This window comes from Pteronotus mesoamericanus, unplaced genomic scaffold, assembly GCF_021234165.1.
Source record: "Pteronotus mesoamericanus isolate MK-2021 breed Mesoamerican mustached bat unplaced genomic scaffold, CSHL_Meso_final contig_25, whole genome shotgun sequence".
NCBI lineage: Eukaryota > Metazoa > Chordata > Mammalia > Chiroptera > Mormoopidae > Pteronotus > Pteronotus mesoamericanus.
In genome coordinates, this window is record NW_026555105.1 from 9,365,015 (window position 1) to 9,390,486 (window position 25,472).

Consider the following 25,472-nt stretch of genomic DNA (forward strand, 5'->3'; position numbering starts at 1 on the left):
CATTCAAGGCCCTGGGAGACCCGGATCAGTAATGTGGGTTTTCTTCCAAGTGACACAAGAAATAATTGGGGAGTTCTAGCAGGTTACATGGTGCAAAGGTGGGAATGGCGATCATTTGCAGGTGAGAGATGGAATTCCATTTGGACTAAGGTGGCAGTGACAATGGAGGAAAGGAGGCAGATCAGAGATAGACTTGATAAGGACTTACCACTTGGAGAAGATGAAGCTTGGGGAAGGAAAGTATGTGTAGATTTCTGTTTTGGCGTGTGATATTTAAGGTGCTCATTTAGCATCCACGTGTAAATAAGAAGGGCGTTCAGTATAAGAGTTTGGAGTTCCAGAAAGAAGCCAGGCTGGGGACACCCCCACTAATTCTTACACTCAAGCAAAAACGTATATACAAGCCCAGCATGCACACAGCCACAGGCATATGTCATTGCATGCTCATACATAGACACATTGGTTGACATGTGTCACATACCCTCCCCCCAGCAGGAACTGTGTGCCGCAGACACAACCAGGCATCTCAGCAAAGAAGGCAGCATTGGCAAGACCTTCTGAGCCAGGGGACCCTTGGATAATTCAAAAATAATAATCAACAGGGCTGTTTGAAAACATGGCTCCAAAATTCTTTATTTCCTCCCTTGAAGTCTAAGTGGGCTTGTGATTGCTTCAACCAGTAGGTTGCACAGAGTAGCACTGTGTGACTTCTGAGGCTGGGTCACTAGAACACTGGTGCCTGGGGCCCCATGCCTCTTGGAAGTCCAACTACCCTGAGGCCACCATGCTGTGAGGAGGCCCAAGGCGCAGAAAGACACCACGTGGGGATGCTCTGGTGGGTGGTCCTAGCCTCTGAGTCATTCCAGCGCTGGCTCTGGAATGAGCCTTTGGATAATTCCAGCTCCCTGCCCAATATTTCCTGCTGAGGCCCTGGACCTTGTAGAGCAGAGACAAGCCATCCCTACTGTTTGCAGTCTGGATTTATGACCCACACATCCCATGAGTATAACTAAATGGTAGTTTTAAGGTGCAAAGTTTTGGAGTAAATTGTTATGCAGCAACAGTAACCGGAACAATAGCAAACTATGGAGCAATAATTATATACTTTAAGTACTTTACATATATTAGCATATTGTTAGCCCTCTAACTACCTAATGAGATAGAGACTATTACAATTCATACCCATTTTATGAATGAGGAAACTAAGGGAGGTGAAGTAACTTGCTTGCATAATTGACTAGTAAATAAGATAAACAGAGCTCAAGGAAATACGTTAGTATATAGATGAGCCAGGAGTCAAGCTCAGCCATGGGGTAATCAGGCACTTATTGAGAGACGGCAATTGTGTTTGAAGATTCAAAGGCAAAGGGCAGTTTGGTGGAAGATGAGTTTGGAAGACAGGACACAGTGGTTCCATGCAGGACCTTGTAGGTCTTTATTTTAAGCGCAGTGGGGAGCCATTTAAAGGTTCTAAACTAGGTTTCCTGCCATAGGAGCCAGAACTAGTCTGACCATAGCAAGCCTGGTACTTGTAAATATGTTTGCACAGTGGGTTTTCCAAAGGCGGGATTCAGGCAGATTTGGTAACTATGGAAATAGAAGGTTAGGTGGACACTTAACAATTATGATAATGCAACCACACACTTCAGAACCTGGGCATTACAGATCGAGTTGGTTCTGGGTGAACTTTGAGTAGTCTGGACTGATGAAAGCTGCTGAAAACCATTACATGCCACCACAAAGCGTCTGATGTTTGAAAAGGTGACCCGCCCTGTGATGAATGAAATTGCAGAGCTGAGAGCTGGAGTCACAGCAACCCTAGGACCAAAGGGCCTTTCTACAGTATTTCAAACAGAGTACCAAATGATAGATAGATAGATAGATAGATAGATAGATAGATAGATAGATAGATAGATAGATAGATAGACAGGCGAAGGAAAATGAATATATGAAGAGTGTATGTTATCCACCAGGCGCCCTCACTAGCAACATCTTAATTTTAATAAGGAATCACCAAAGTAAAACTGATTATCTTCGTACTGCAGATAATGTAATTGAAACTAAAAGAAATGTTTTAGTTTGCTGCATTACACGGTGCTCGGCACTTGGGGTTGCCTCCTCAAGAGCAACGCCCAGCTTCAGGAAAGAACTGAGATTCTGGAAAAAGTTTTTCGTGAGGGGCGCCGCAGTTATCCGGAAAGAGCCGAAGAGCTGGCAGGCGGGGCCACAGCCGTCTTCTCGAGGTGCTTCGGAAAGAGCCGAAAGGTTGGGAGGCGGAACCTCTTCTACAGGGCGGAAGTGTCGGCCTTCGATTGGCCGAAGAGAGCCGAGGTTTCCGGAGCGAGCCGAAGCGTCTCCGGCAGCCCTCGGACGGAGTCGAGGGGCTCAAGGCGCAGTAATGGCGGCGGCCGGTACTGCTGCGGCCGAGACTAGCGAGGAGCTCGGTGCGGAGGCCGTTGCATTGGCCGCGGCCCGGGAGCGAAGCAACCGCTTTTTGAGCGGACTGGAGCTGATGAAGCAGGGCGCCGAGGCGCGCGTGTTCCGCGGCCGCTTCCAGGGCCGCGCGGCCGTGGTGAAGCACCGCTTCCCCAAGGGCTACCGGCACCCGACGCTGGAGGCGCGGCTCAGCCGGCGGCGGACCGTGCAGGAGGCCCGGGCGCTGCTCCGCTGCCGCCGCGCAGGTGAGAAGGCCCGGCTCGGGGGCTAGGGGAGGTCAGAGGCTCCGGAGTCCGGGCGACGCGGGGGCTGGACTCCCTCGCGCCCTTTGCCTTCTGCGTGGCCTTGAGTATTTAAGAAATGTCATCCTTTCCTACCTCTCTTCATTCATTAATTCTTAAGGAGCCTTTTGGCTTTACCGGGACGAACACTTGTCCCGGAGCCATTGAGCCTGGTTCAGTTCCCGACTCTGCCACTCTTGGTCGACGTTGAGCACGTTATTTAACCACCCTCAGTCTCGGTTTCAGTGTTTGATCATTGTCTTATCTTTTATGAACCAGATGTAAGTACAAGTACTTGCCCTGGAGCCAGGCTCTCTGGGTTCAACTGTCCGCGCTACTGTAGCTTTTCAACACGTTATTTAACCTCTCAGCCTGTTTCCTCACCTAAAGAGGGCCCTCACGATTGCACTAATAATCTCGTAGGGATATTGGGACCATTAGATGAGGTGTGTATGTCACGTGTTACATTTGACTGTGTCACCGGCACACAGCGCTTAATAAAGTTAGATGTCGTGAAACCGCTTATTTATTTTTCCGTTAGAACACCCCGTGCACCGTCACCGTAAACCTGTTCTCGAATGAGAAACTGAGTCTCACAGAGGGGAAGTAACTTGCCCAAGGTTACACAGCTAGTTAGTGACCCAGCGAGGTCCTCAGCTCACATCCCTCTGACTCAGAAAAACTGGCTTTTCACTTTTGCACTTCCTACCTTTCTTTCTTACATTGGTATTTTTTAAACATTGTAAGAAAGGTAATAGTACCAGGACAGTGTTAGGTTCTGGGAGATCGGGAGGAAATTCAGTAGTGCACTGGCAGGCATATCCCTGCTTGTATTTAACGAAGTTATTTTTGTGTTCATACTTTCTTTTTGCACCCTCTCTGGGATGGAAGTTTCATTAAGCAGGGACTGTGATATGTCCTGTTGTATCTGCGTCCCCTCCCCCATATATTCCCAGTATCTGGAAAAGTGTTCTGAGCATGATTGACATTCGATAAAGATTTGTTAAATCTTTGGAAGTCATCTCATGTTATAGAAGCAGAAACAAAGGTGTAGAGAAGTTGATGTGACTCTAAGCTTATACAAGTGTCGACAGACTGTAAATGAAGTTTTATTCAAGGGTCTTAAAATTTGCAAATCAGAAACACTAGCCAGTAACACTGAGAGTGTTGCGAAGAAAAGAGAGAAGTTGAGAGTTCTAGTAAAAAGTACATTCTTGAGAAGAATCAGTCCTATGTTCTTAGCCTCTGCATTGGTTTGAGATGGTAATCCTCCAGGTGATTGGCGGTCTGCATTATCAATATCAGGCAGTCTGGATCCATGAATATTCTTTCCTAAGTTCTCCAAGGGGTTATCTATAGTATTTATATCTCTCTTCAGGTATTGATGCACAACTGAAAAATTTAAAAGTTTAAGTCCTCAGGCTAGTTCAAGTGAAGTAAAATCTCATGCTTCAGCCCATTTGGTCTGAACAAATTTGGTCAGCTTGACTATACGGTCTCCATTTTAAGTGAGCTTAGCTATACTGATTTCATCTTGTTTCTTCTCTCCTTCCTCACGACTAATAAGGAAGGGAGATGGGATTTGAGTTCATTCTTTCTGACTTTGAAGATGAATCTCTAAGGCAGTACACTGCTTGGCCTCCTGTTTGTGTCCTTGTTAGATAGGTAGTTCTTCACTAGGATTGCACTTACTCTTCTGGATTTTTTTTTTTTTAAGTAAGTAGGAACAAAGTCAGATCATAAAGGGTGGGAAGTTGGAAGGAACTTTGGCATAGCTAAACTTAGCTGTGGGGTGGCTTTTGAGGTCTAGTCATGCTGACCATGAGCAGGGGCCACCTTCAGATGAGTTAAGTGACACCATTCTACAGCATTTCTAAATCGCTGTCCTGAAATTAGCAGATATACTCTGTAAAAAAACTGGGTCAATCTTTGAAATTTCAGTTTACCATTTAAAAAAAAAATCTAATTCAATAACTGGTTATGCCTTGATTGCAGGGATAGCTGCGCCTGTTGTCTTCTTTGTGGATTATGTTTCCAACTGCCTATTCATGGAAGAAATTGAAGGTTCAGTGACTGTTCGAGATTATATTCAATCCACTCTGGAGACTAAAAAATCTCCCGAAAGTCTCCTCAGCCTAGCCAAGACAGTCGGGCAGGTTTTGGCCCGAATGCACGACGAGGACCTCATTCATGGTGACCTCACCACCTCGAACATGCTCCTAAAACCGCCCCTGGAGCAGCTGAACATTGTGCTCATAGACTTCGGGCTGAGTTTCATTTCCGCACTCCCAGAAGATAAGGGAGTTGACCTCTACGTGCTGGAGAAAGCCTTCCTCAGTACCCACCCCAACACCGAGAGTGTGTTTGAGGCCTTTCTGAAGAGCTACTCCACCTCTTCCAAAAAGGCCAAGCCAGTGCTCAAAAAACTCGATGAAGTGCGCCTGAGAGGGCGAAAGAGGACCATGGTTGGGTAGAAGGCTGCGTGTGGCAGCCGCGGACAGTTAAGCCATTTTCTTCCAAGTCATTTGGAAGGAGTGCTACGAGTGTGGATTAGACCTAAAAAAAGAGTGTTGCGATATTTATATGTGCTGTCTGTGATCATGCTTGTTAAGTGTCATGATTACCTGCAATCAGCTGTTCTCAAGAGCTCACTGTGTTCATAAGCCACGTGCTAGGCAGAACGGAGTGTGAAATAAAACAGGGACAGGCTTAGGCCTCAGGTACATGGACACAGCATTAAAAAACATTGAACCACACGGTGAGATTATTCTCTTGATTCCTGGAGAGACAAGTACAAAGTCTCGGTGACGGTATGTCTTTGGAAGCCCTTTAACTCAGTGTTGGTTTTTCTCTTGTGTTCATGACATTCTTCTCAAAACCAATATAGTGGGATGCAACCAGCATTTTTAAAATGAAGTGGAATCAGAGACTAGGAAATACTACATGTACCTTACACATAATACTGTAAATACTGTTTTATGAGATTTTATACATATGTATATATAGACGAGTATATGCTGGCTTTTGATGTAAAATATACTTTTGGGAATCATGGTGGGAAAAAAGGATGAAAAATGCTTGACTATAATTTCTCAAAAAGTTTTTATACAACATTGCTTTTATATTTGTAGATCTAACTTTGTCGCTATCTTCTAATTAAGACAAGTGATTGAATACAGTTTCTTTTAGTTTACATAGGTAAAAAATATGAATCAATTTGTAACACGGACAGTAAATACATAGAGCAAAAATGGTGAAGTACCAAAGTTTGGGAATGACCAAAGCTTGATAAAGCCTGGTTTAAGGGAAGGTAGAGGAAAACTGAGTTAAGATGCGAAGAGCCGCTAATTAGCTCACACTTAGCCTTACCCGACCTCAGTTTCTGACCCCGTGGGAGGTGTGCTTGGAAGGTTTAGTAAAATCCCTTTCCTCCCGGTAAGCTCCGGCAAGCGAGTGTTCTGAGTGCTGTTGCGTGCCTGGCACAAAGCGGGCACTGGGTACAGTGGTGAGCAAGGTGGACATGGCATCTGCTCTCATGGAGGGAACATTCGGGTGGACCGAGACCGACATGTGTCTGTTTCCTTTGCCACAGCCAGCACCCTGCATGTGGCAGATAGCAGGTGTGAAAGAAAATGTCCCTTCCTGGGCAGTGGGGACAGGCGGAAAGAACTACTACCATCACCTGGTTACTATGTGTTAGGCACAGCGCCAGGAGTTTTCATGTTGGATCTAAAGCCACTCTGTACAAGGCATCGTCCCCACTTTATAGATGGAGAAAACGGGCGCAAACTTCGGGGACCTTGTCCAAGATGTCACAGGTAGCAAGGGGCACTTTTACCTGCCTCCAAGGTCCATATTCTCCCCACTGATCCTTTAAGAAAAGATATGCTGGGTATGACGGATCGTTATCTTGTGATACACTTTGGCAGTATGTAACATTCTCAGGGGTCTCCAAGGGCTACAGGAGCTGGCAGCTTTTTTTCAGTGCATGTTCTCAACAAGACGGCTCATTCCCCGGGGTCCTCATATGCACTACAAGGGTGATTAAGGCTAACGTACCTCGTTGGGGAGTGACTGGTTGACCCACATGTGCAGGTGTTTAGGCAACAAGTACGCAGCGCTCACTTTGTGCCAGGTCCTGCAGAGACCGAGGGAGCGCAAAGGCAGTCCTCGCTCTCCTGGGAAGCGTAAGCGAAGCACCCACGACGTGTGCTGTAAAGGGTGCCGAGGTCCTGAGTGAGCTTGGGGCGTGGCGGGGGAAGGGTGGTCAGAGAGAGCCTCTGACCAGGATATGCAGGAAAACCGGGAGATGGGGAGTATGTCCCAGACAGAAGGGCCATTGTGTACAAATGCGAAGACACTGGTGAAGAGGAATATCATTGAGGGGCCAGTGTGGCTGGTGTGCAGCGAGTTGGAAGGAGAAACAGGAAATGAAATCAGAGTGGAAGGAGAAACAGGAAATGAGATCAGAGGTGTGTAAGGGCCTTGTAACAAGGATGGGTTTTATTCTTAACGGGTCACAGAGGGTTTTAAACAGGGAGATACGTTTTGAAGAGACTAAAGGAGGCGAGAGTGGAAGCGAGAAATAAGGAGGTTACGCTACTGGCCAGGCCAGTGGGGATGGCAGCCTAGGGGTGGAGGTGGGGGCGAGCATGCTGTGGACCGCTCCACACCCACCGGAGTGACACGGAGCCAGCGGCAGTGGGGAAGTGGAACTGATCTCCGCAGGCACTGAGAGGGAGGGGGTGCTGCAGACCGGAGAAATTTCAAAAGGTGCGCAGGAGTGTTGTCGGAAGTATACTCAGCCTATGACCGTGGTGGCAGGTAAGGGGTTATGAACATCCCTAAGTGGGCAGCAGATTGATTCCCTAGCTCAGTGTCTCACAAAGCACTGAGAAGTCCTGCAATTCCAGGGTCCTTGGTGCTTCGCAGAGATGAGCCAGTGGCACTCACAGCTCTGTGTGACTTCCCACCTGGGGCCCCCCAGACGGGAGTTAATGACTCCCACTTTATAGATGAGGAAACACTCTTAGCAATGCAAAATATCATGTCCTAATATTTACAATAAGTGGCAGAAATGGGATTCAAACCAACCTTTTAAACAGCAACAGTTTGTTGAGAAGTTTGAAGTTCTTTGCATGCGTTAACCCATTTCACAGAGGAGGCAACTGAGGCAGAGAGAAATCAAACCTTCCCCAAGGTCACCCGACTAGTGGGCGGCACAGGCAGGGACGTGATATGAGGCTGAGATGTGCCCAACACTGGAACGGACACGGCCCACGTCTCCTGGAGTATTTAAAAGAGCCTCGTGGGCAGTCCGGTGACCCCAGAATGGACTTAGCGAAGCCTGGCATACTGCGTGCCCGTGCAGGCCTGTGCCTGTTAAATTAGATGTGCCACTCACGCGGGCATCGCGTGCTGGGGCTCTGGGAACCACCCACACGAATGAAGCGTGTGAGGTGCAGTCTCTGCTGTAACTGAGAAAACAACCCTCATCCTGATCCTGTTCCTATAACATAATTACAAAAATGCGCAGCTGGCTTGTGGGCTATGGCTTGCCAATTTGATCTTTTAAAAATATTACATTAAAACACTCGTCTTGATTCCTGAGTGTTCAGGTGCCCCCTTAAGTTTGTGCCCTAGTAATACCCTCATTCGCCTGGTCCCAATCCTCACCCGGCTGTTACTCACTGCGACCACGTTCTTACAGAGGCCTGTCCCAAACCTCTTTTCGGGAACTGGGAATCCCCTGCTCAGGTCCTGAATCCAGGGCACAGCAACTCCAAAGCGTCGAATTCCCCTTTCGTGAGCCCAGAGGAGTGGCTCTCTTTTGCCACCAGAGGTCGCAAGTTACTGTCATTCCCGGTGCAAAGACGTAAAGAACCTTCCCTCCCATTCCTCCACCTCCTTCACTTCTCTCTTTTCCTCCATCCTTCCTCTTTCTTCCCCTTCCTCCTCCTCCTCCCCTCTTTTCTTCCCACCTCCCTCCCTTGACCTTGCTCATTTATTCTCTCGACACTTTAGCTGAGCATCCATCTGTGGCCGGTGCCATGCTAATCCCTCAGGACGTCGTGAGCACGACAGACCTGGGGGTGCCCGCTCCCACCCTGTCTTAATTTGGTCACCCACTCCCTCACGTCTTCACTCATTCATTCACCGGGCCTGTGCTGAGCACCTCGGCCGTGTCTGGCTCTGAGCTGGATCCTGAAGGCACCGTCGCGGTAAGAAAATCCCACTACCACCAGCAGCCCCCTCACCTCTCCCTGCGTTGCTGCCATCTGTGGTCTCCCTTCTGCCCCCGCACCCCCTGCTTCTGCCCTAGCTCCCTACGTCCCCCAGTCAGCAGCCAGAGGCACCCTTCTGGAGCCAGCTTATGCCACCTCCCTATTCAGAAGTTTGGTGCGTCCCATCCCACTTCTGCTTAGTGGTGGCATGGCTTGGGACCCCCTCACTGCCCCTCTCTGAGCCTCAACAAGGCTCAGCACCTTCTGCAAAGCGCCTCCCTCAGGGAGCTGCTGTGAGCGCTGTCATTGGTCTCGGTCCCCGGGAAGCAGACTCTGAGATGCAGTGCAGCGTGTGGAAGATTCACCAAGCCATGCCCTCGGGGACCCCTCTGCTGCAGAAGGGAAGGGAGGGAGGCAGGGAGGGCAGAGGGAGAGCGGGCCTGAGAGGCGGACCCGAACACAGCCTCGGCTGGCCCGCGGGGAGCTTTGTAGCTACAGAGGCCCGCAGAGGGTCCCAGGGCGCACGGAGGTGACCGGGCCTTCATCACCTAGTCATTGGTGGGCCACCCTGGAAGGAGGGTGTGAGCTCAGATATGAGGCCACTCTCTGCCTGTGACCCGATCCCTGAAAGGGGCAGCAGCCGGAAGCTGCCTGCTGACCGCTCCTGCCCCTGAGGCAACCGGTCCCTCCTCCCACGGCCACCGCAAGCACGTGGAAGAAGGCCCACGGAGCGCTGCCACAGAGCCCGCCCACGGTAACAACCTGCTGTCGTGGTGGAGTTAGTATGTAATTTATATCACTACTATTTTTAGAGACCAAAAAAGAAGCAATTTTAATACGGCTTTATGTGCTCCACTAATAAGCCAGGGGGCCGGGGTGCACTTTTCCACGTGGGCAGGCCCCCCGCCCGAGTGAGCCAGAAGGCCTGGGCTGGGCTGAGAATTTGCGTTCCTAAGAAGTCCCCAGGTGATGCTTCTGAGAACCACTGCCCTAAGGAAAATCAAGGTGTCTCAGGAGAACCGGACGCTGCTGGGTGGGCAGAAACAATGGCTGCTGGCTACACCCATTTCACCCTCATTTTCCACACAGCGGCTGGGGGCATCCTGTCCAATCTCACTCCAGGTCATGCCCTCGCTCTGTTCCACACACTCCAGTGTGTCCACCTCCCTCAGGGTCAATAGACCCTCCTGACCCGCCCCACCGCTTCCTAACGCCCGCTGCTCACTCTGAACTAGCCACACAGTTACAGTTCCTCCAAGTCTAGCTCCCATGCCGGGGCTTAGGTACTTGCTGTTCCCTTTGCCTGCCATGCTGTTCCCCACAGGTCTTCATGTGGCTGCCTCCCCCACTTCCTCCAGGTCTCTAGCAAACACCCCTTTGTCCTCTGGGAGCACCCTGTGTAAAAGATGACGCCCCCATCCCCAGACCTCCCTGTCGGCCTTGCCAGCTTTATCTCTGTCCCATTCACAAGCACCTGCTGATCTTCCACATTTCTGTGCTCAGCTGCTTCGGGTCTGCTCCGCCCTGATTTCCATAATTAGGTGCCTGGAAAGTAGCGGGCAGGAGTGGGGGCCCTGCAAACTTTTACGGAATTGAAATGAACTCTCTCATGCAAACCCAACCTGGTTGTTGGAAAGAAAATCAAGAAGCCACGTGAGCCTTCCTCCCACTACTGCAAACACACACCCGCACCACCTACCCTCCACCTTCCCTGCTGGAGTTCAGAGCAGAGTCTGTCCTGACCTGCAACTTGGAACAAAAAACAGTCAGAACCCTGGGGGTTTGGCTCTGATCAAAGGCCTCCTCATGTTTGTAAACCTTCACTCTGCGCCTGGAATAGAGGGGGTGAGCGGCTGGCCTGGAACCCAGAGTCAGTCGCAGCGTGGGCCGGCCTGCCCCTCTCTCCAGAGGGAAGACCCTGAGAGGCCAAGCTGCGTGACCACCCCCAGGGCATCTCAAGGGGCGACTTTTCCCGCATGCAGCCTGAGGCCCACCCACGGGCACTTGCTTCAGCATTGCCCTTGGAGCTGCAGAGGCCTTCACCGGTGTCACATGGAAAGATGCTGGCAGTGGCACAGGACTCAGTGAGGGCGGTGGGGGGCGGGGCGGGGTGGGGCACTGGGAATCCCTTCTGGGGAGGGGAAGGGGGAAACTGGTGCCGATGCTCCCCCTCATGCTCTCTCCCCTCTCCCGGCTTCATTCTCCTCATAGCACCAGGCACCATGAGGAATGCTGTAGGTCTCACTCATTTATCTTCTTCAAAAGCTACTAAAATGAAGGCTTTAAAGAGCAGAGGCTTTTGTCTTACTGGATCGCGGCTGTAGGCCAGCGTCCCAAATGATGCCTGACACATAGTAGATGCTCAGTTAATATTTGTTGAATGAGTGATATTCAGAATTTTGATGGATGTTCACGATGACAAAACGCAATGATTTGAAGCAGGTTCAATTACTCAGTATTTCTTGAACTGTGTCCCAGGCTCTTTCCCAGGCACTGAAGGTGTGGCCAGAAACAATTTGGACTCCTTGTTCTCATAGGCTTTAATCCAGTGGGGAATGATTGTAAACGATGAGCCATGTTGCGAAGGGGATAACTCGGGGGGATTTTGTACAGAACGAGTGAGGCAGCGTTGAGGAGGCTGTGTTTCATCAGATCAGGCGACCGTGGAGGCCCCTCCAAGGGGGTGACGTTTGAGCTGAGACCTGAGTGAGCAGGCATCAGCCACTGTGATAGGAAGGTGGGGAGAATGGGAAGAAGAGACCCGCACGAAGGGAGCAGGCCACGCAAAGAACTTGGCATATTCAAAGCGCAGAGGAAAGGTCACCGAGAGGGTGGCACACAGTCATCGAGAGGGCGGCAGGCAGGATGCGGGGTCAAAGAACCTGGCAGGACCCGGTCGTTTATGTAAGTGCCCAGCACAGTGCTGGACACATAGCAAGCGCTCAATAACTGGGCCGATGACTACAATCCATAGGTAATGCATAGTTCACATAGATCATTATTTGCTTACTGAAAACGGACTGTGGGGGGAGCAGTAGTGTCTATCGCTGGAATTTCAGCTCCACCGTGCACTTGCTGTGTGACCTTGAACGGACGTCTCAATCTCTCCGAACCTCCATCGCCCCATCTGTCCACTGGTTATATCTAGTAGGGAAAGAAAATAAATGGTAATCAAATCATCCATCGACTGTAGAAGTTCTTTAAGAATTCCCTCCCACATTCTACTTATTTTTCAGTGGGAAAGGGGAAGAAACAAAGAAAGGAAGTTAGTGGGTCCGGGCTGGGGGCCGCCTTTCCTCCTGCAGCGCTCCACGCCACCGCGCGGAAGGGCGCCTGTCTTGTTGACTCTCCCTCCTCTAAGAAGCTCCTCTCCAGGTGAGAAAATAGTTAACTGTTGCTGTGTAACAAACTGTTCTGGAATTTAATGGCACACAACAATTACTTATAAGGCTCACAGATCGTGTGGATCAAAAATGTGGAAAGGACGGCACAGAATTGTCTTATCTCTGATCCTCCACAGCTAGGGCACAGCTGAAAGACCCAGAGGTGGGGGTGGGGTGGGGTGGGGACTGGAATCACCTGAAGGCTGATTCCCTCCTATGTGCCAGTTCACCATCGCTGGCTGCTTGTTGGGAGCCTTTGTTTCTCTCTGTGTGGTTTTTCTTCCTGGTTTAGTTGAATGTTAAATATGGTGGCTGTTTCAAGGGCAACAGTCCCAGGGGTCAGGGAACCAGGCAGAAGCTGCACCCTCTTTATAACTCTGCCTCGGAAATCTCTAGCAGCCGTCTGTGCACCGTCTGCCATGTTCTACTAGCTGGCTCATCACAAGCCCCCACCCACTTTCAAGAGGTGAGACCAAGAACCCACTCTGAGTGGGAAGAATGTTCATCACACCGTAAGAGGAGCATATGCAATGCATGTCTAGGATGGAAGACATACGCTTGTGTTTCCTTGGGAAGTAAAATCTGTCGCCAGGAGAATAATAATTGTCCATCATTGAACACAGGCTCTGGGCAGGTACTGTGCTACGCCCTTACCTATTAATTCTCCGGACATCCCTATTAGTTACATTCTATTCTCATCCCCATTTCAGATAGGAAACTGAGGCCCATTGGAATCAAACCCCTTGACTTGGGTTGTACGACAAGCAAGTGGTACAGCCAGAACTTAAAAGTGGCTTTGTCTAATGCAGGGTGGTATTGGAAGGATTAAAGGAGACCGTACGTGTGAAGTGCTGGAAACCATGCCTGGCATGCAGTCATTGTAGTGTATGTTCTTGCTACTGTTAACAGTATTACTATTATTACTTTTGAGCCACTGGATTGAAACCTCTGCTCTAATATTAAGTGTTATACTTTTAATCCCTTAGCTGTTTCCAGAACAAGAGAGCCAGCCTAGAGGTCTCCACTCAGGGAATGGCCCAGAGTCCAAACCCCCAGGAAGAGTTTTTCCAGTTTGGGGCATCCCATTCTCCCACTCCCAGGCCTCCAATGTCCAAAGGGCCGCCTGCAGGATGGCCTCTCCCTCCATCCGGTGTGGTCTGATGCTGACCTGACTAAAACCTTTGATGAAGCCGGTTATTGGGCTGGTTCAAGGTCAGGTCCCTAGTCTGAAAGGACAGGGGAGAAAGTTTCGTCACAGCCTGTGGGTCGCATTGGGAAATAACTTGCCCAGGGTTCCAGGAAGCATGGAAGCGTGATCCAGCTAGGAAGTGAGCACTGCATCCCTTTCTGGGTCTTTCTCTTACCACCTCTTATCTCCCCAAGTTTCAGATCTTTGCATCCAGGTTTTGGAATTTTGCTATAACACATATTCTTCACGTCATGAGTTACTTAATGTTTTTCTTGGAGTTGCTTCACATTGTAAACTTTAATGGGTTTGATTTAAAATGAGGATGTTAAACAATAAATCATGGGCTTTAATAAAAAACAAAAATCACTTGCTCTAAGTCAAAAGTAATTATAAGAATACATAAAATAAGAATCAATCATTACGGTCCAGTGTTGTCCAAAGTGTCTGGCTCTAAAGCCTTCTCGGGCTGTTACGATGAGAGCTGACCGAGTGCTGAGATGTTACAGGGACACTAACACGGAGCTGAGACTCTCTCCATGGTTTAATAAACAGTTAAAGAAAACTGACACAGGGAATAATTTTCACTCTATGGGATTATTATTTAAATACTGTGTAGTACAACATAAAACAATCTGTGTTATTTCACTGGTATGCTTCTCACTGTGAGAAATATTCCGCTATCTCATTAGATCACAACAGCAGCTTCTTTCCCTCCTAGCCTCATCAGCTTATCAGCAAGACCTGCCAGCTCTACTGCCAAAATAGATTAAGAATTGGACCGCTTCTTACCACATCTGCCACTACTACTCTGGTTTCACCCGCTATCATCTCAGCCCGAGGGATTTTTTAAATGAAAAGTACATCAACTGGAATAACCATCATAAGGAACATGTACAAAACACAGCTAACATTACATTTAATGGTGAAAGACTGAACGCTTTCTTCCTGAGATGGGGAACTGCACAGGAATGCCCATTCTCACGCTCTTACTCACCCATAATGCTTGCAGTTCCAGAAGTGCAATAAGGCAAGAAAAGTAAATGAAGGGCATACAGAGCAAGAAGGAAGAAATAAAACTGTGCTTATTGTAGATTACATAAATCTACATAAATGATTGCCTTGTGTAGAAAGTCCCAAGTTTTTGACAAAAGAAAAAACTCTTATAGAAGTAATAAATAAGTTGATACAAGGTAAATATACAAAATTCCGTTCTATTTTGTATACTAGTAGTGAACATATGGGCACTGAAAAATAGAATACCACTTACATTGCTCAAAAAATGTAACACATATAAATCTAACCAAATGTGTATAGGAATTTTAAGCTATAACTGCAAAATGTTGGTCAAAGAAACTAAAGAAGTTATAAATCAATTGAGAGACACACCATGCTCATGGATTAGAAGAGTCAATATAGTAAAGATGTAAATTCTCTCCAAATATACGAGTTTAATGTAATTCTACCAAGACCCCAACAAGAATTTTTTGTAGATGTAGACAAGAGTATTCTAAAAATTTACATGAAAATTCACAGGAATTACAATAGATGAAATAATTTTTTAAAAAAGAATAAAATGGGAGGAATCAATCTCTCCAGTTAAGACTTATTGTATACTTACCGTCACCAAGACTGTGTGGAATTGGTAAAGGGATAGACAATTAGATCAATGGAACAGAATAAAGAATCCAGAAATAGGTCTATCACATAGGCCTGATTGATTTTTGACAAAAGTGCAAAAGCAATTCAATGGAGTAAAAAAAACTTTTTTGAACAAATATACTGCAGCATTTGGTCAATGATAGGAAAAAAAAAAAAAGAAGGGAAAAAAATCCCTCAACCTAAGTCTCACACCTTATGTAAAAAGTAACATGTAAACTTAAATATAAAACAAAATAATAAATTATCAAACTTCCAAAAAAAATGTGAGAAAATCTTCAGGATCCAGGGCTATGCAAAGAGTACGACACCAAAAGCACGATTTAAAAAAAAAGAAAGAAAGAAAGAAAGAAAAAACGAAAAAGAAAAAAATGGATAAATTTGATTTCACTAAAATTACAAATGTTTGCCTTGTGAAAGTCTGTTAAGAGGATGAAAAGACTAGGAGAAAATATTTGCAATCAACATATCTGGCAAAGGACTGCTATCTAGAATATATAAAATATATAGTGCCACTCAAAATGCAACAGCAGAAGACAAACAGTCCAGTTAGAAAATGAGCCAACGACAGGAAGGGATAATTCAACCAAGAGGATATGCAGATGGCAAATAGGGACACCAAAAGACATGAAACGTCGTTCGCCAATAGGAACATACAGATTAAAACCACAATGCAGTATCTCTACACCCCTATCAGAATGGCTAAAATATAACTAGAGACAACAGCAAATGCTGACAGAGACATGGAGAAACTGGATCACTAATAGAACCGTACAATGGTGTGCACACTTTGGAAAACAGTTTGCCAGTTTCTTTAAACACTTAAGGATAGTTCTGGGAGTTTCTTTAAAAGCTACCATACAACCCAGCAATTGTACTCCGGTGCATTTATCCAAGAGGAAGGAAGGGACTGCTCCGAGCTCCCCCCTGCAGGTGACTCATCCACCCTGGGGGGAATTAAGAATAACAATATTGACACTGGATCATTCCCACCCAGGGCTCGCTTGGAGCCAGGCACCGCGCTAAGGCCATTCAGCGCGTTATTCAATTAAACTTCCCCATAGACCTTTCGTCTGAAAGTGACCGTTGTTACCATCACTCTCACTCTCTGCAGGAGTAAACTGAGGCTCAGGGACCCGTTGCTCAAGCCTGCGCAGCTAGCATGTGGCAGAGCTAGGATCTGAACCCTGTTAATCCTCGTGAGCGCTATACTCCTCACACTGTCACTATCGTACATTCCACGGGCGAATTAACAATGACGAGGAATGATTAAGCCAGTTGCCCCAGGTCTTGTAACTGGAAAGTTGTCAGGGCTTAAACCTCAGGCCAAGTCGCCTACAGGGCTGGAGTCCCGTCCTTTAGTTCTGGTGCCTAACTTTTCTCAACTTCTCCCGGCCTCTTTCACCCAGTTCCGGGGCTGGGGGCGGGGAGGGCAGGCACCGCCCTTTTCCTCCGAGGGTAGTAGGGAGATGGCGGGTCCCCAAGCGCAGTCCCCTCCCCGGACCCGCCCCCAGGCTTTATTAAAGGGGTGCGTGGGCCAGGAGGCGGCAGTCCGGGGCTGGCCCGCTCCCCCGCGTCCGCACAGATGGCGGCGCTGGCGGCGGTGGCCAAGAAGCTATGGAGCAGGCGGCGGCTGCTGGTGCTGCTGATCACGCCGCTGGCGCTGCTGCCGGTGGTCTTCGCCCTCCCGCTCAAGGTAACAGCTCCTCTGCGGGTGAGCCCCGAGGCCCGCCTGCCCGGCAGCGCCGCCGGCCGGACCCTTTCTTTCTAAACCGCCGAGACGCGAGACCCTTGAGGTCCCAGTCCAGGCAGGTCTCGCCAGTTTCCCCTCTACCTCTCTTCTTTATCAGATGCTGTGAACGCCCCAGCTGCTCCTTGGAGCCTCACCCAGCTTTCTAGATGTTCTGGCTTTTACAAAAATGATTTCATTGAGCTCTAACTACAGGCTTGGCGGCTGTGTTTGCGGCGCCTTTTCCTTGGTAATCACAATGAACACTCCTGAACGCCACGCTGTGTGGCCTGGGGCAAGTCGCTTAACCTCTCTGGGGGAAATGATAGTCCCAATCCGTAAAGTTGTAGTGAATATTAAACGAGGCAATAGTCATGTGCCAGGTAAGCATAACGAGGTTCTCTTTTTATTTTTAATTTTATTGTTGACACTCCCGCAAACGTCCCCATTTCCCTCCTTTGCCCACCTGTACCCAGCCCCCACCTGCCTTCCCTCTGCCTGTGGGTCAGGGGAACCCGCCCTTTGGCTAACCCCTTCACCTTCTTTCATCCAGTTCCCCCTCCCCTCTGACGGCTGTCAGTCTGTTCCATTCTAAGTGAAACAAGCCAGTCAGAAAAAGACAAATGCCATATGATCTCCCTTAGATGTGGAATCTAATGAACAAAATAAACTGAGCAACAAAATAGAAGCATAGCGATGTTTTGGCGGCATATACAATGGTGGTCCCATAAGATGATAATGGAGCTGAAAACTTCCAAGTGACATGTAGCATCCTGATGCAATGAAACCCAGGCCAAGTTTAACAAACACTAGGAGCACGGGCAGATGAGTACCCGATTCATCGGGGTGACCACTTCATAAGCTACAGAAACGTCTAATCACTGGGTGGTACGCCTGAAACTAATATAATATTATATGTCAACTGTAAGTGAAAAGGGAAAATGTATTTTAAAAAAAGAAAGGATTAAATGAGATGAAACATAGAAGGCAAAGCTTAGTCCTGTGCCTTGCTCCTAGAAAGTGTTTGTTAAACTTGATGTCCTCATCATGCAAGGTGCCCAGATTAAGACCCACCTGTGCATTATTAGGCACTTACTGTATACCCGGCTGTGTAGTACTAAGTTTTGCCTTACATGCTTCATCTCATTTAATCCTTTTATTAAAATTTTTTTATTTTTCAGTTACAGTTGCCATACAATATTATATTAGTTTCAGGTGTACCACCCAGGGATTAGACATTTCTATGGCTTATGAAGTGATCACCCTGATGAATCTGAGACCCATCCTCACGTGTTTATAGAGATGCTGGGGTAAACAAACCTAGTGCACTGCCGGTCCTATAAAAGTACAAAACATGCAATCAGGTACAGTACGTAATACTTGATAGTAAACGGCTACGGTGCTGCTGTATGCATTTACTGTTGTCAACGTAAGAAACATCCAAACCTGCAGGCCTTTTTTGTGAGTTTCTCTGAGCCAAACTGATGACGATTGCAGGAAGCAAAACCTCCACGGGTTGAGAAACTGCTGGAGAATGGCAGCTTTACAGTTTGTTTTATAGATTAGACTCAAAGGAGGAGGCGTGCGGCAGGGGCGAGGGAGTTACGTGAATTTCATTGGTGGCGGGTTAAGGAGCGGCGAGAGGGCACAGGGAGGAGACCTCTGAGATTGGATAAAGGTGCAGAGACACACACTTCTTTGGCACTGGTGGGTAAGGGACAGTTAACAACGCACGCTCAGAGCACAAGAGATGGCCTGCAGGGAAGGAGACGACAGGAGGATCCTGTGGTCTCCTGCTCCGGTGGGGGATTGTGGCCTGCGGGGTCTGGGTCAAAAGGGATTACTCTGACATTCCAAAGGCATGTTATTGTAGGTGCGAAACAGACAGTAGACGGGCCCACTTGAGGGAGACGCTGGGCTACAGGCCCAGGACTCACTTTCAGTTACCCAGTTTTATGTTCAGACCATCCTATCTGGTTATTTTCGGTCTCTGAGTTTATAAGACCGCCATGCAGGCCTCTGCTCAGTCTGTCAGGTTTAGGAGGTGGCCCCTTTTTCGTCCACACTATGCTATCTATACTTTTTGTTGTTATTCTAGGGTGTACTCTTTCTACTTATAAAAACAGTTTGCTGTAAACAGTAAGTCAGGTTATGCCTGCAGCAGCTTCATGCATCTCGTGTTTATTATAATCTCTTGACTGTATCATATTCTCATGTGCTTGATTTAATCTTGCCTAGGACGGTAACCTGCCGCACAGGTTTGTAGCCCAGGAGCACTAGGTTAGACCATGTAGCCTAGGTGTGCAGTAGGCTAGACCAGCAGTCTTCAACATTTTTGGCACCAGGAACCGGTTTCTTGGAGGATAATTTTTCCATGGACTGGGGTGGGAGGGGCTGGTTTCGGAATGAATCAAGAGCATTAACACTCAAGCTCACCTCCTGCTGTGTGGCCCAGTTCCTAAGAGGGACGGGTACTGTCCGTGGCCCAGAGGTTAGGCCTTCTCAGTTTGTGTAAATGCACACTGTGATGTCTGTCTGCAGGGCGATGAAATTGCCTGAAGGTGCATCTTCTCCCAGCGTTAAGTGGCACATGACTATATATGTAAATCTCTTAGAACTGAGCCTGGTATGCAGTAAGTGCCTAATGATGCTCTGGCGGGTCTTAATCTGGGCACCTTGCATGATGGGGACAAATTAACAAACATTTACTAGGAGCAAGGCACAGGGCTAAGCTTTGCCTTATGGGTCAATAATATTGACTATATTCCCTCTGCTCCATCCCCATGACTGTTTTGTAACTACCAATTTGTACTTCTTAATCCCTTTACCTTTTCAGTGCCCCTCACGGGGGAGGATTATTTACCCCATTTTTCAGAGAAGAAAAGCGCAGCTCAGAGAGACACAGTGACTTGCTCAGAATCACACAGCAAGCAGCTGAATGGGGGTTTGGTCCCTAGTTCGTCAGAATCCAGAGCCTGAGCTGCTTCCAGACTCTCAGAGAAAAGTCTTGCAGGTCAAAGGCTGCAGATTGATGTCAAGAGGGTCGAATGAAAATCCCAGCAGTGGGGGATGGAAGGAGGTGGTACCGCAGGTCCGTGCGGGGTCCCTCACTTGTGCCCAGTCCATCTGAGGCGCCCTGGGAGGACACTAGGCTCACAGGACAAGTCTTCTACTTCTAGGAAGTTGCTTCCCCGTCCCTTAGTGAGATATTAAATGTTCATAAAAGTAAAAGTAATGAGAGGATGTAATTTAGTGCCTTACCCAGCACTCGCCAGCAGAGACCAGGGTAGCTGGGCCAGGTTGTTCAGGGAGGACTACCTGAGGGAGTGAAGAGGTGATACCAGGTGGTGCCAAGCAGATCCAGAGCTAACACACAAAGTGAGTCCTTTAGTGTGGAATTATCCAACTAGGCTTTGCAATGAGACTTTCTTGACAAGGGAAAGAAGAACAATAAATGCTAGAATAGGATTAGGTCACTTTTTCAAAAAGCATTCCATCCTAAGCCACTTGCTGGTCTCAAAATCTTGGGCCAAGCTGTCTTCTTGGAAGGCTCTCACTTTCCTTGTCTGTAAAATGCGGCGATCGCAGTGCCGGTTTTGAGAATGGATTGAGAGAGAAGTCATCTCCCTTTATGAAGCGTCCCTAGTGGAAGGATGGACGGGCCGGCGGAGCTCCAGGGAAGAAGAGATGAAACACATAGGGTCTCTCTCTGCTGCAGAGGGTTCTGGAAGCTTCTCTCTCTGCTTTGTCCACTAGCAAGATCTTCAAACCCAGGGGCAGATCCAGGTGTTATGGGGCCTGAAGTTCTAAGTATTGGAGGGGCTCTGTTTAAGAAAAAGCATGCAGAGTTACAAATGCACGATTGAGTATGGGGTTTGGGGAGGGGGTGTGAAGCTTCACTAGCTGTGCAGGGAACCTGCTTCCCTGTGAACCCGGCGTGCACAGATAGCGGGAGTGCCTATAACCCCTTGGGGTGGTGGTAGCCTGATGAGCAAGGTGTTTTATTGAACGCTTCACTCTTACTGCTCCTAGGCACCATGCTAAGAGCTTCGCAGGCATTGTCCTATGTGATGTCCACATAACCAGGGAGGCAGCTGCCATTAGCATCCCTATTGAACAGGTGAGCAAGTGGAAGCTCAGCAAGGTTAGGTGACTTGCTCAAGGTCACACAGCCTGTACAAGGCCAGATGCAAGGCCTGTACTTCTAATCATTGCACTTTATACTCTTCCCTTAGTTATAAATGAATCAAACCCTGTCCTGGTTTCCTACAGATCCCCGGTGGGGACCCTCTGGTGGCCCTGGATGTCACTGCCTCTTTACATGGCTGACAAACCTATAAGGAAGCAAGTCTGGCTTCTAGGGAGAGCTTAGCCTCCTTCTATCAGCATACCTGAAGCCCCTCCCCCATATATATGTTTAGATATTAATGACTGACCTGTTTTTCAATCTAATGCACAATGTAAATAAAAGCATCCTGAGAGAACATTGAACAGAGAATATTACTGTTCTTATTGATCTGTGACATGCATTTAAAACAAACACAGTGGGTTTGTTCGGTAAACACAGCTTCAAGACGATCTGTGTAATCTTAGTCACTCTTAACCCTGTGATAACTTTTCCAGAGACTGATGGTTTGACAATAATATGCTGGCTGTGCAAATGTAGCTTCAAGGCAAGTGTCCTCGGTGCCTGCCCCCACCCCAGCAGCAGAGGGCCACTTCTAAGCCTTTCTCACATGGAAATGCTGGAAGCACCAATGCAAGTTGTACATATGGATTCTCCAAAACTTTTACAAAATTGCAGATATCAGATCAGGAAAAGAGATTTGAGAGGCTTAGGCATTTGCCCTTGGCCTCTATTTGGGTCCTGGTTTTCCAGGCCACTGTTGCTCTGAGGGCCTAAGAGTCTGATGGGTCGAATCGGTTGGTTCTCACGCCCCTGTCCCCTGGTGACAGGTGAGCTGGTCTTTGGGAAGGCTGGGGTTAATCTGAAGGGCAGATGCCTGGAGTCGGGGGAGCGGGGGGAGCGGGGAAACAATCTTACATTATGTCCTCCAGGCTTGGAACACTGTCAGCAGGGATGAGAAGGAGTGGGGTGCACTTGTGGAATGCCGTGGTTGCAATTTCCAGAGCCACTGGGCACCCGGCTCTTGCTACAAAGAATGCTGGAGTCTTAGGAAGTCAGGATGCTGCTGGGGGACTGGCCTGGGGCAGCTAGTGGGGACAGACGAGGCTACTAAAGCAGGCTTGCAATAAGGGCCAGCGCCTTGTGTTGGCAGAGAAGTCTTGTGCCCTTTTTTACCTTTCACCCACTGAAAGCAAATTTAGCCGGACTGACCCCCTGGCCAGCCGTTACCGTGGGTACTCCCTGTGGCTCTTTCTGAGGATGCTCTGAGGGAGAGGAGTTTGGGGGTGCTCCAGGCAGACCTGCTCCACAGTGTTGTTCAGGTTGTGCACTGCACAGGGGCCTTGAGAAGGCAAATACAAATAAATGCACCTATACTCCACATGCCAAACCACGCACCCTAGTGCGGGGCTGGATCCGCCTGAAGAAGAGCCCCCTTCCCCAGCTGGTACAAGGATAGCAAGCTCGGATGCTATGTTCTGGGCTCCCAGACTTGTTCTGGGGTGGCAGGTCTTTTTAGGGGATGGTGGTACACCTGTAAGATCAGAGGCCCACTTTTTTGCATTTGCCTAATTCTTGGGTAGGGGCATTTGGGGAGGGTGACCAGGGAAATGGTCATTTTCATCCCAGTTTTGAGTCTTTGGGATCAGAAACTGGATTCTCATTCCACCTACTTATTCTATGACCTTGGGCAAGTCGTTATACTTCTCTGGGCCTCAGTTTCTTCATCTATGACATGGTCATAATATTACCTTCCTCCCTGCTTATTATTTGGGCCCAGTGAAATCATATGCTGTGTCTGCATCATAACTTCTTACTTTTTTATTCAATGCTCAATGTCAGTTTTAACTCTCCCATTCTGTAGTTGAGGAAACTGAGACCCAGAGAAGTGAAGTGACAGAAACAGTGTGGGTTTGAGTGGGAAAAACCTGGGTTTGAGTTTTGGGTCTGAAACTATGAGACAGGGAGCCTGAGTTGGAGACCTCACATTTGTGAGCCTCAGTTTCCTCATCTGTGAAGTGGGGAGGACTCCCAAAGAACCATTAAGAGGAGGTACAGAAACTGTCCGGTACAGTGCCAAACATTAGTGGGAGTTTTAAATAATAACTTCTCATTTTCTCCACTTATCTTATGTTCTTTTAGACACATTTCACAGTTTAGCTCATTCATTCTTCACCTAAGCCATAAGAAGCAGGACTAATAATTCTCCTCATTTTTACAGCTGAGGAAAATGAGACACAGAGAAGTTAGGTCATGTTCCCGAAGTCATGCAGCTACTAAATATTAGTTCAATATCTTCTCATCTTCGCTTGGTCCTGGGTTTGGGCAGGGAGGGCGACCAGGGTTCTGAGAGCCCTTTGAGCTTTCCCCTAATTATGGGTCACCCCCCACAAAAAAACCCCAGTAAGCCCTGGCTTGTGGATCGAACACCTTCTGTGGCCATGCACTGCCTAGTGTGTTTAACTTGCATCCTCCCCTTGAACCCCAGAGAGCTCGGACAGGGCATATGTCCACATGCACCCCCAAAATGGCATGGGGTCTGACTTTGTTTTCATCATCCAAACACCACTCACAACAGTTTGGCCGGGTCCTCTTACCACTTAATTACATACACATTCCTATCATTTTCCCCTTTTTTTACGTTAATGCCCTACTGCCCTCCCCTTCTTAAAAATAACATAAACACAATGACCTAGAAAACAATTTTGTGTCAGGACCATGTCTGGGAATCAGGATCGTGAATGACTAATAGAAGAAAACAGGCAACACGTAAAAAAAAAAAAAATCCAGTGTTGGTTAATTCTGGCTACATACAGCTGCCCACAGCCCGCTTGCTGCTAAGGGCCAGAGATGCGCCCTTTCTTTGTTATAAAGGAAGGGCCACGACCAAGGGAGGTGTTAAGGGTAAGCTAGTACCAAACTGAGACTTTGTCTTGGAGGGAAATTGAAGAAGGAAGGAGGAAGAGAGTCACTGTGGTGGTCTTCACTACCCTTCTATGAAGGGTCCAGAGCCTTCCACAGTTGGCCCCTTTCACTGCAAGAAATACTGGACTCACAGCCTCCATGTATACAGCAGGGTCCCGCAGAAGTAAGGCCCGCGTGAGTGTGGTTGGTAGGGTAATAATAGGGGTGTAATAATTTATAGTTTTAATTTGAACATTTCACCTAAAATGTCATAGGGTGTGCTTGAGTGTGATGTTGTTATGTTACAAAATTACATGCTTATGATTTTGTAATAAAGGATTTTGTAATAAAAAAGGGGGTGTTATTTGTGCCAGACCCGGTATATCTGTGCCTTGTGTGGAGATTCATGGGGTTGGCTGTCAGCACCATTTCTCAGTTCTCTTGTCTGTGGAATGAGGGGGATACTTAGGCGACCTTTCCTCCGTGCCACTTGGTGTTTGATAAGTAAAGGAAGTCTCTTGGCATGTGGTGGACCGAACAGTGGCCCACCAAAGATGTCTATGTCCTCTTAGACATGTGTATGTTACCTGACGTGGAAAAGGGGACTTTGCACACGTGATCAAGATAAGGATCCTGAGACGCAGAGATTATTCTGACATTACGGGTGGACCACCGTAATCACAGTCTGCACAAGCGCGAGGTATGAAGGTCAGAGTCAGAAGGGAATGTGATGTGGGCCCACAGACAGCCAAGGAATGCGGGCAGCCTCTAGAAGCTACAAGGCAAGGAAAGGACCTCTTCTAGAGCCTTCAGAAGGAACCAACCCCAAGGACACCCTGGCTTTAGCCTGGTGAGAATGATTGCAGACTTCTGGCCTGTGAAACTGAGAGAATAACAGTTCTTTTGGTTCCTCCAAGCTCATTCCTGCCTCAGGGCCTTTGCACGTGCTCTCTGCCTGGAATGATATTACCCCCTGATTTTCCGCAGCTGGATCCCTCTGGTCATCCTTAAGAACGCTTGTCCTCCTTACCCCATAAAGCTCTCTTTGAAACAGCCTCCTGTTTTTATTTCCTTTGTGGCATTCATCCTAAACTGAAATGATGATTATTTGTTCATCATCTGCCTCTCCCACTGGGCTGTGAGCAACTTAAGGACAGGGTGCCTGTCTGTCTTGTTCCCTGCAGCATCCCTGGTACCTGGGACAGTGTGTGACACCTGGAAGGTATTTGCTAAATAAGCAAATGAATGAATTTGAACTTGAACCCAGGTAGCTCTGATTTCAGAAGACATGCACTCCCTAGAACCCCAGACTGCGGCCAGTTCCTGAAAGGTCTGAGCTGAGCTGGAAACACTGTTTCCAGCCCTTTCATTTTTCAGCTGGGAAGACTGAGGCCCAGAGAGGGGGTAGAGGGACTTTCGCAGCCCCATGCAGCCCGGGGCTTCCAGAACCCTCCTCGGTGCCCCCGGCACGCTCTCTCCCCCCGCCGGGTTTGACCTGTCACCCTCACAGGCCCCGTCGGCTTTGGAATGGCTCCTCTGAGGCG

The 25,472-nt window shown here is 48.1% G+C and overlaps 2 protein-coding genes across 2 annotated transcripts in view; both read left to right on the forward strand.

Annotated features, from left to right (window-relative positions):
• The first annotated feature begins 2,381 nt into the window (after positions 1–2,381).
• TP53RK (TP53 regulating kinase) lies at positions 2,382–5,771 on the forward strand. Its single transcript, XM_054573379.1, has 2 exons — positions 2,382–2,681; positions 4,713–5,771. Exons 1-2 carry the CDS (start codon positions 2,399–2,401, stop codon positions 5,189–5,191), a joined length of 762 nt encoding a protein of 253 aa, XP_054429354.1. The 5' UTR covers positions 2,382–2,398; the 3' UTR covers positions 5,192–5,771.
• Positions 5,772–16,721: 10,950 nt separating this feature from the next.
• SLC13A3 (solute carrier family 13 member 3) overlaps positions 16,722–25,472 on the forward strand; it is a 59,311-nt gene continuing 50,560 nt past the window's right edge. Inside the window, exon 1 of the mRNA XM_054573647.1 lies at positions 16,722–16,865. Coding sequence (XP_054429622.1) covers positions 16,755–16,865 — 111 coding nt within the window. The 5' untranslated portion in view covers positions 16,722–16,754. The remainder of the gene's footprint in view (positions 16,866–25,472) is intronic.

What these genes read in the sequence shown, in the direction of transcription:
- TP53RK (XM_054573379.1), top strand. Translation starts at nt 2,399, where the DNA reads ATGGCGGCGGCCGGTACTGCTGCGGCCGAGACTAGCGAGGAGCTCGGT. An exon ending in GCTCCGCTGCCGCCGCGCAG is followed by an intron (nt 2,682 to 4,712) that starts GTGAGAAGGCCC and finishes CCTTGATTGCAG; the next exon opens with GGATAGCTGCGCCTGTTGTC.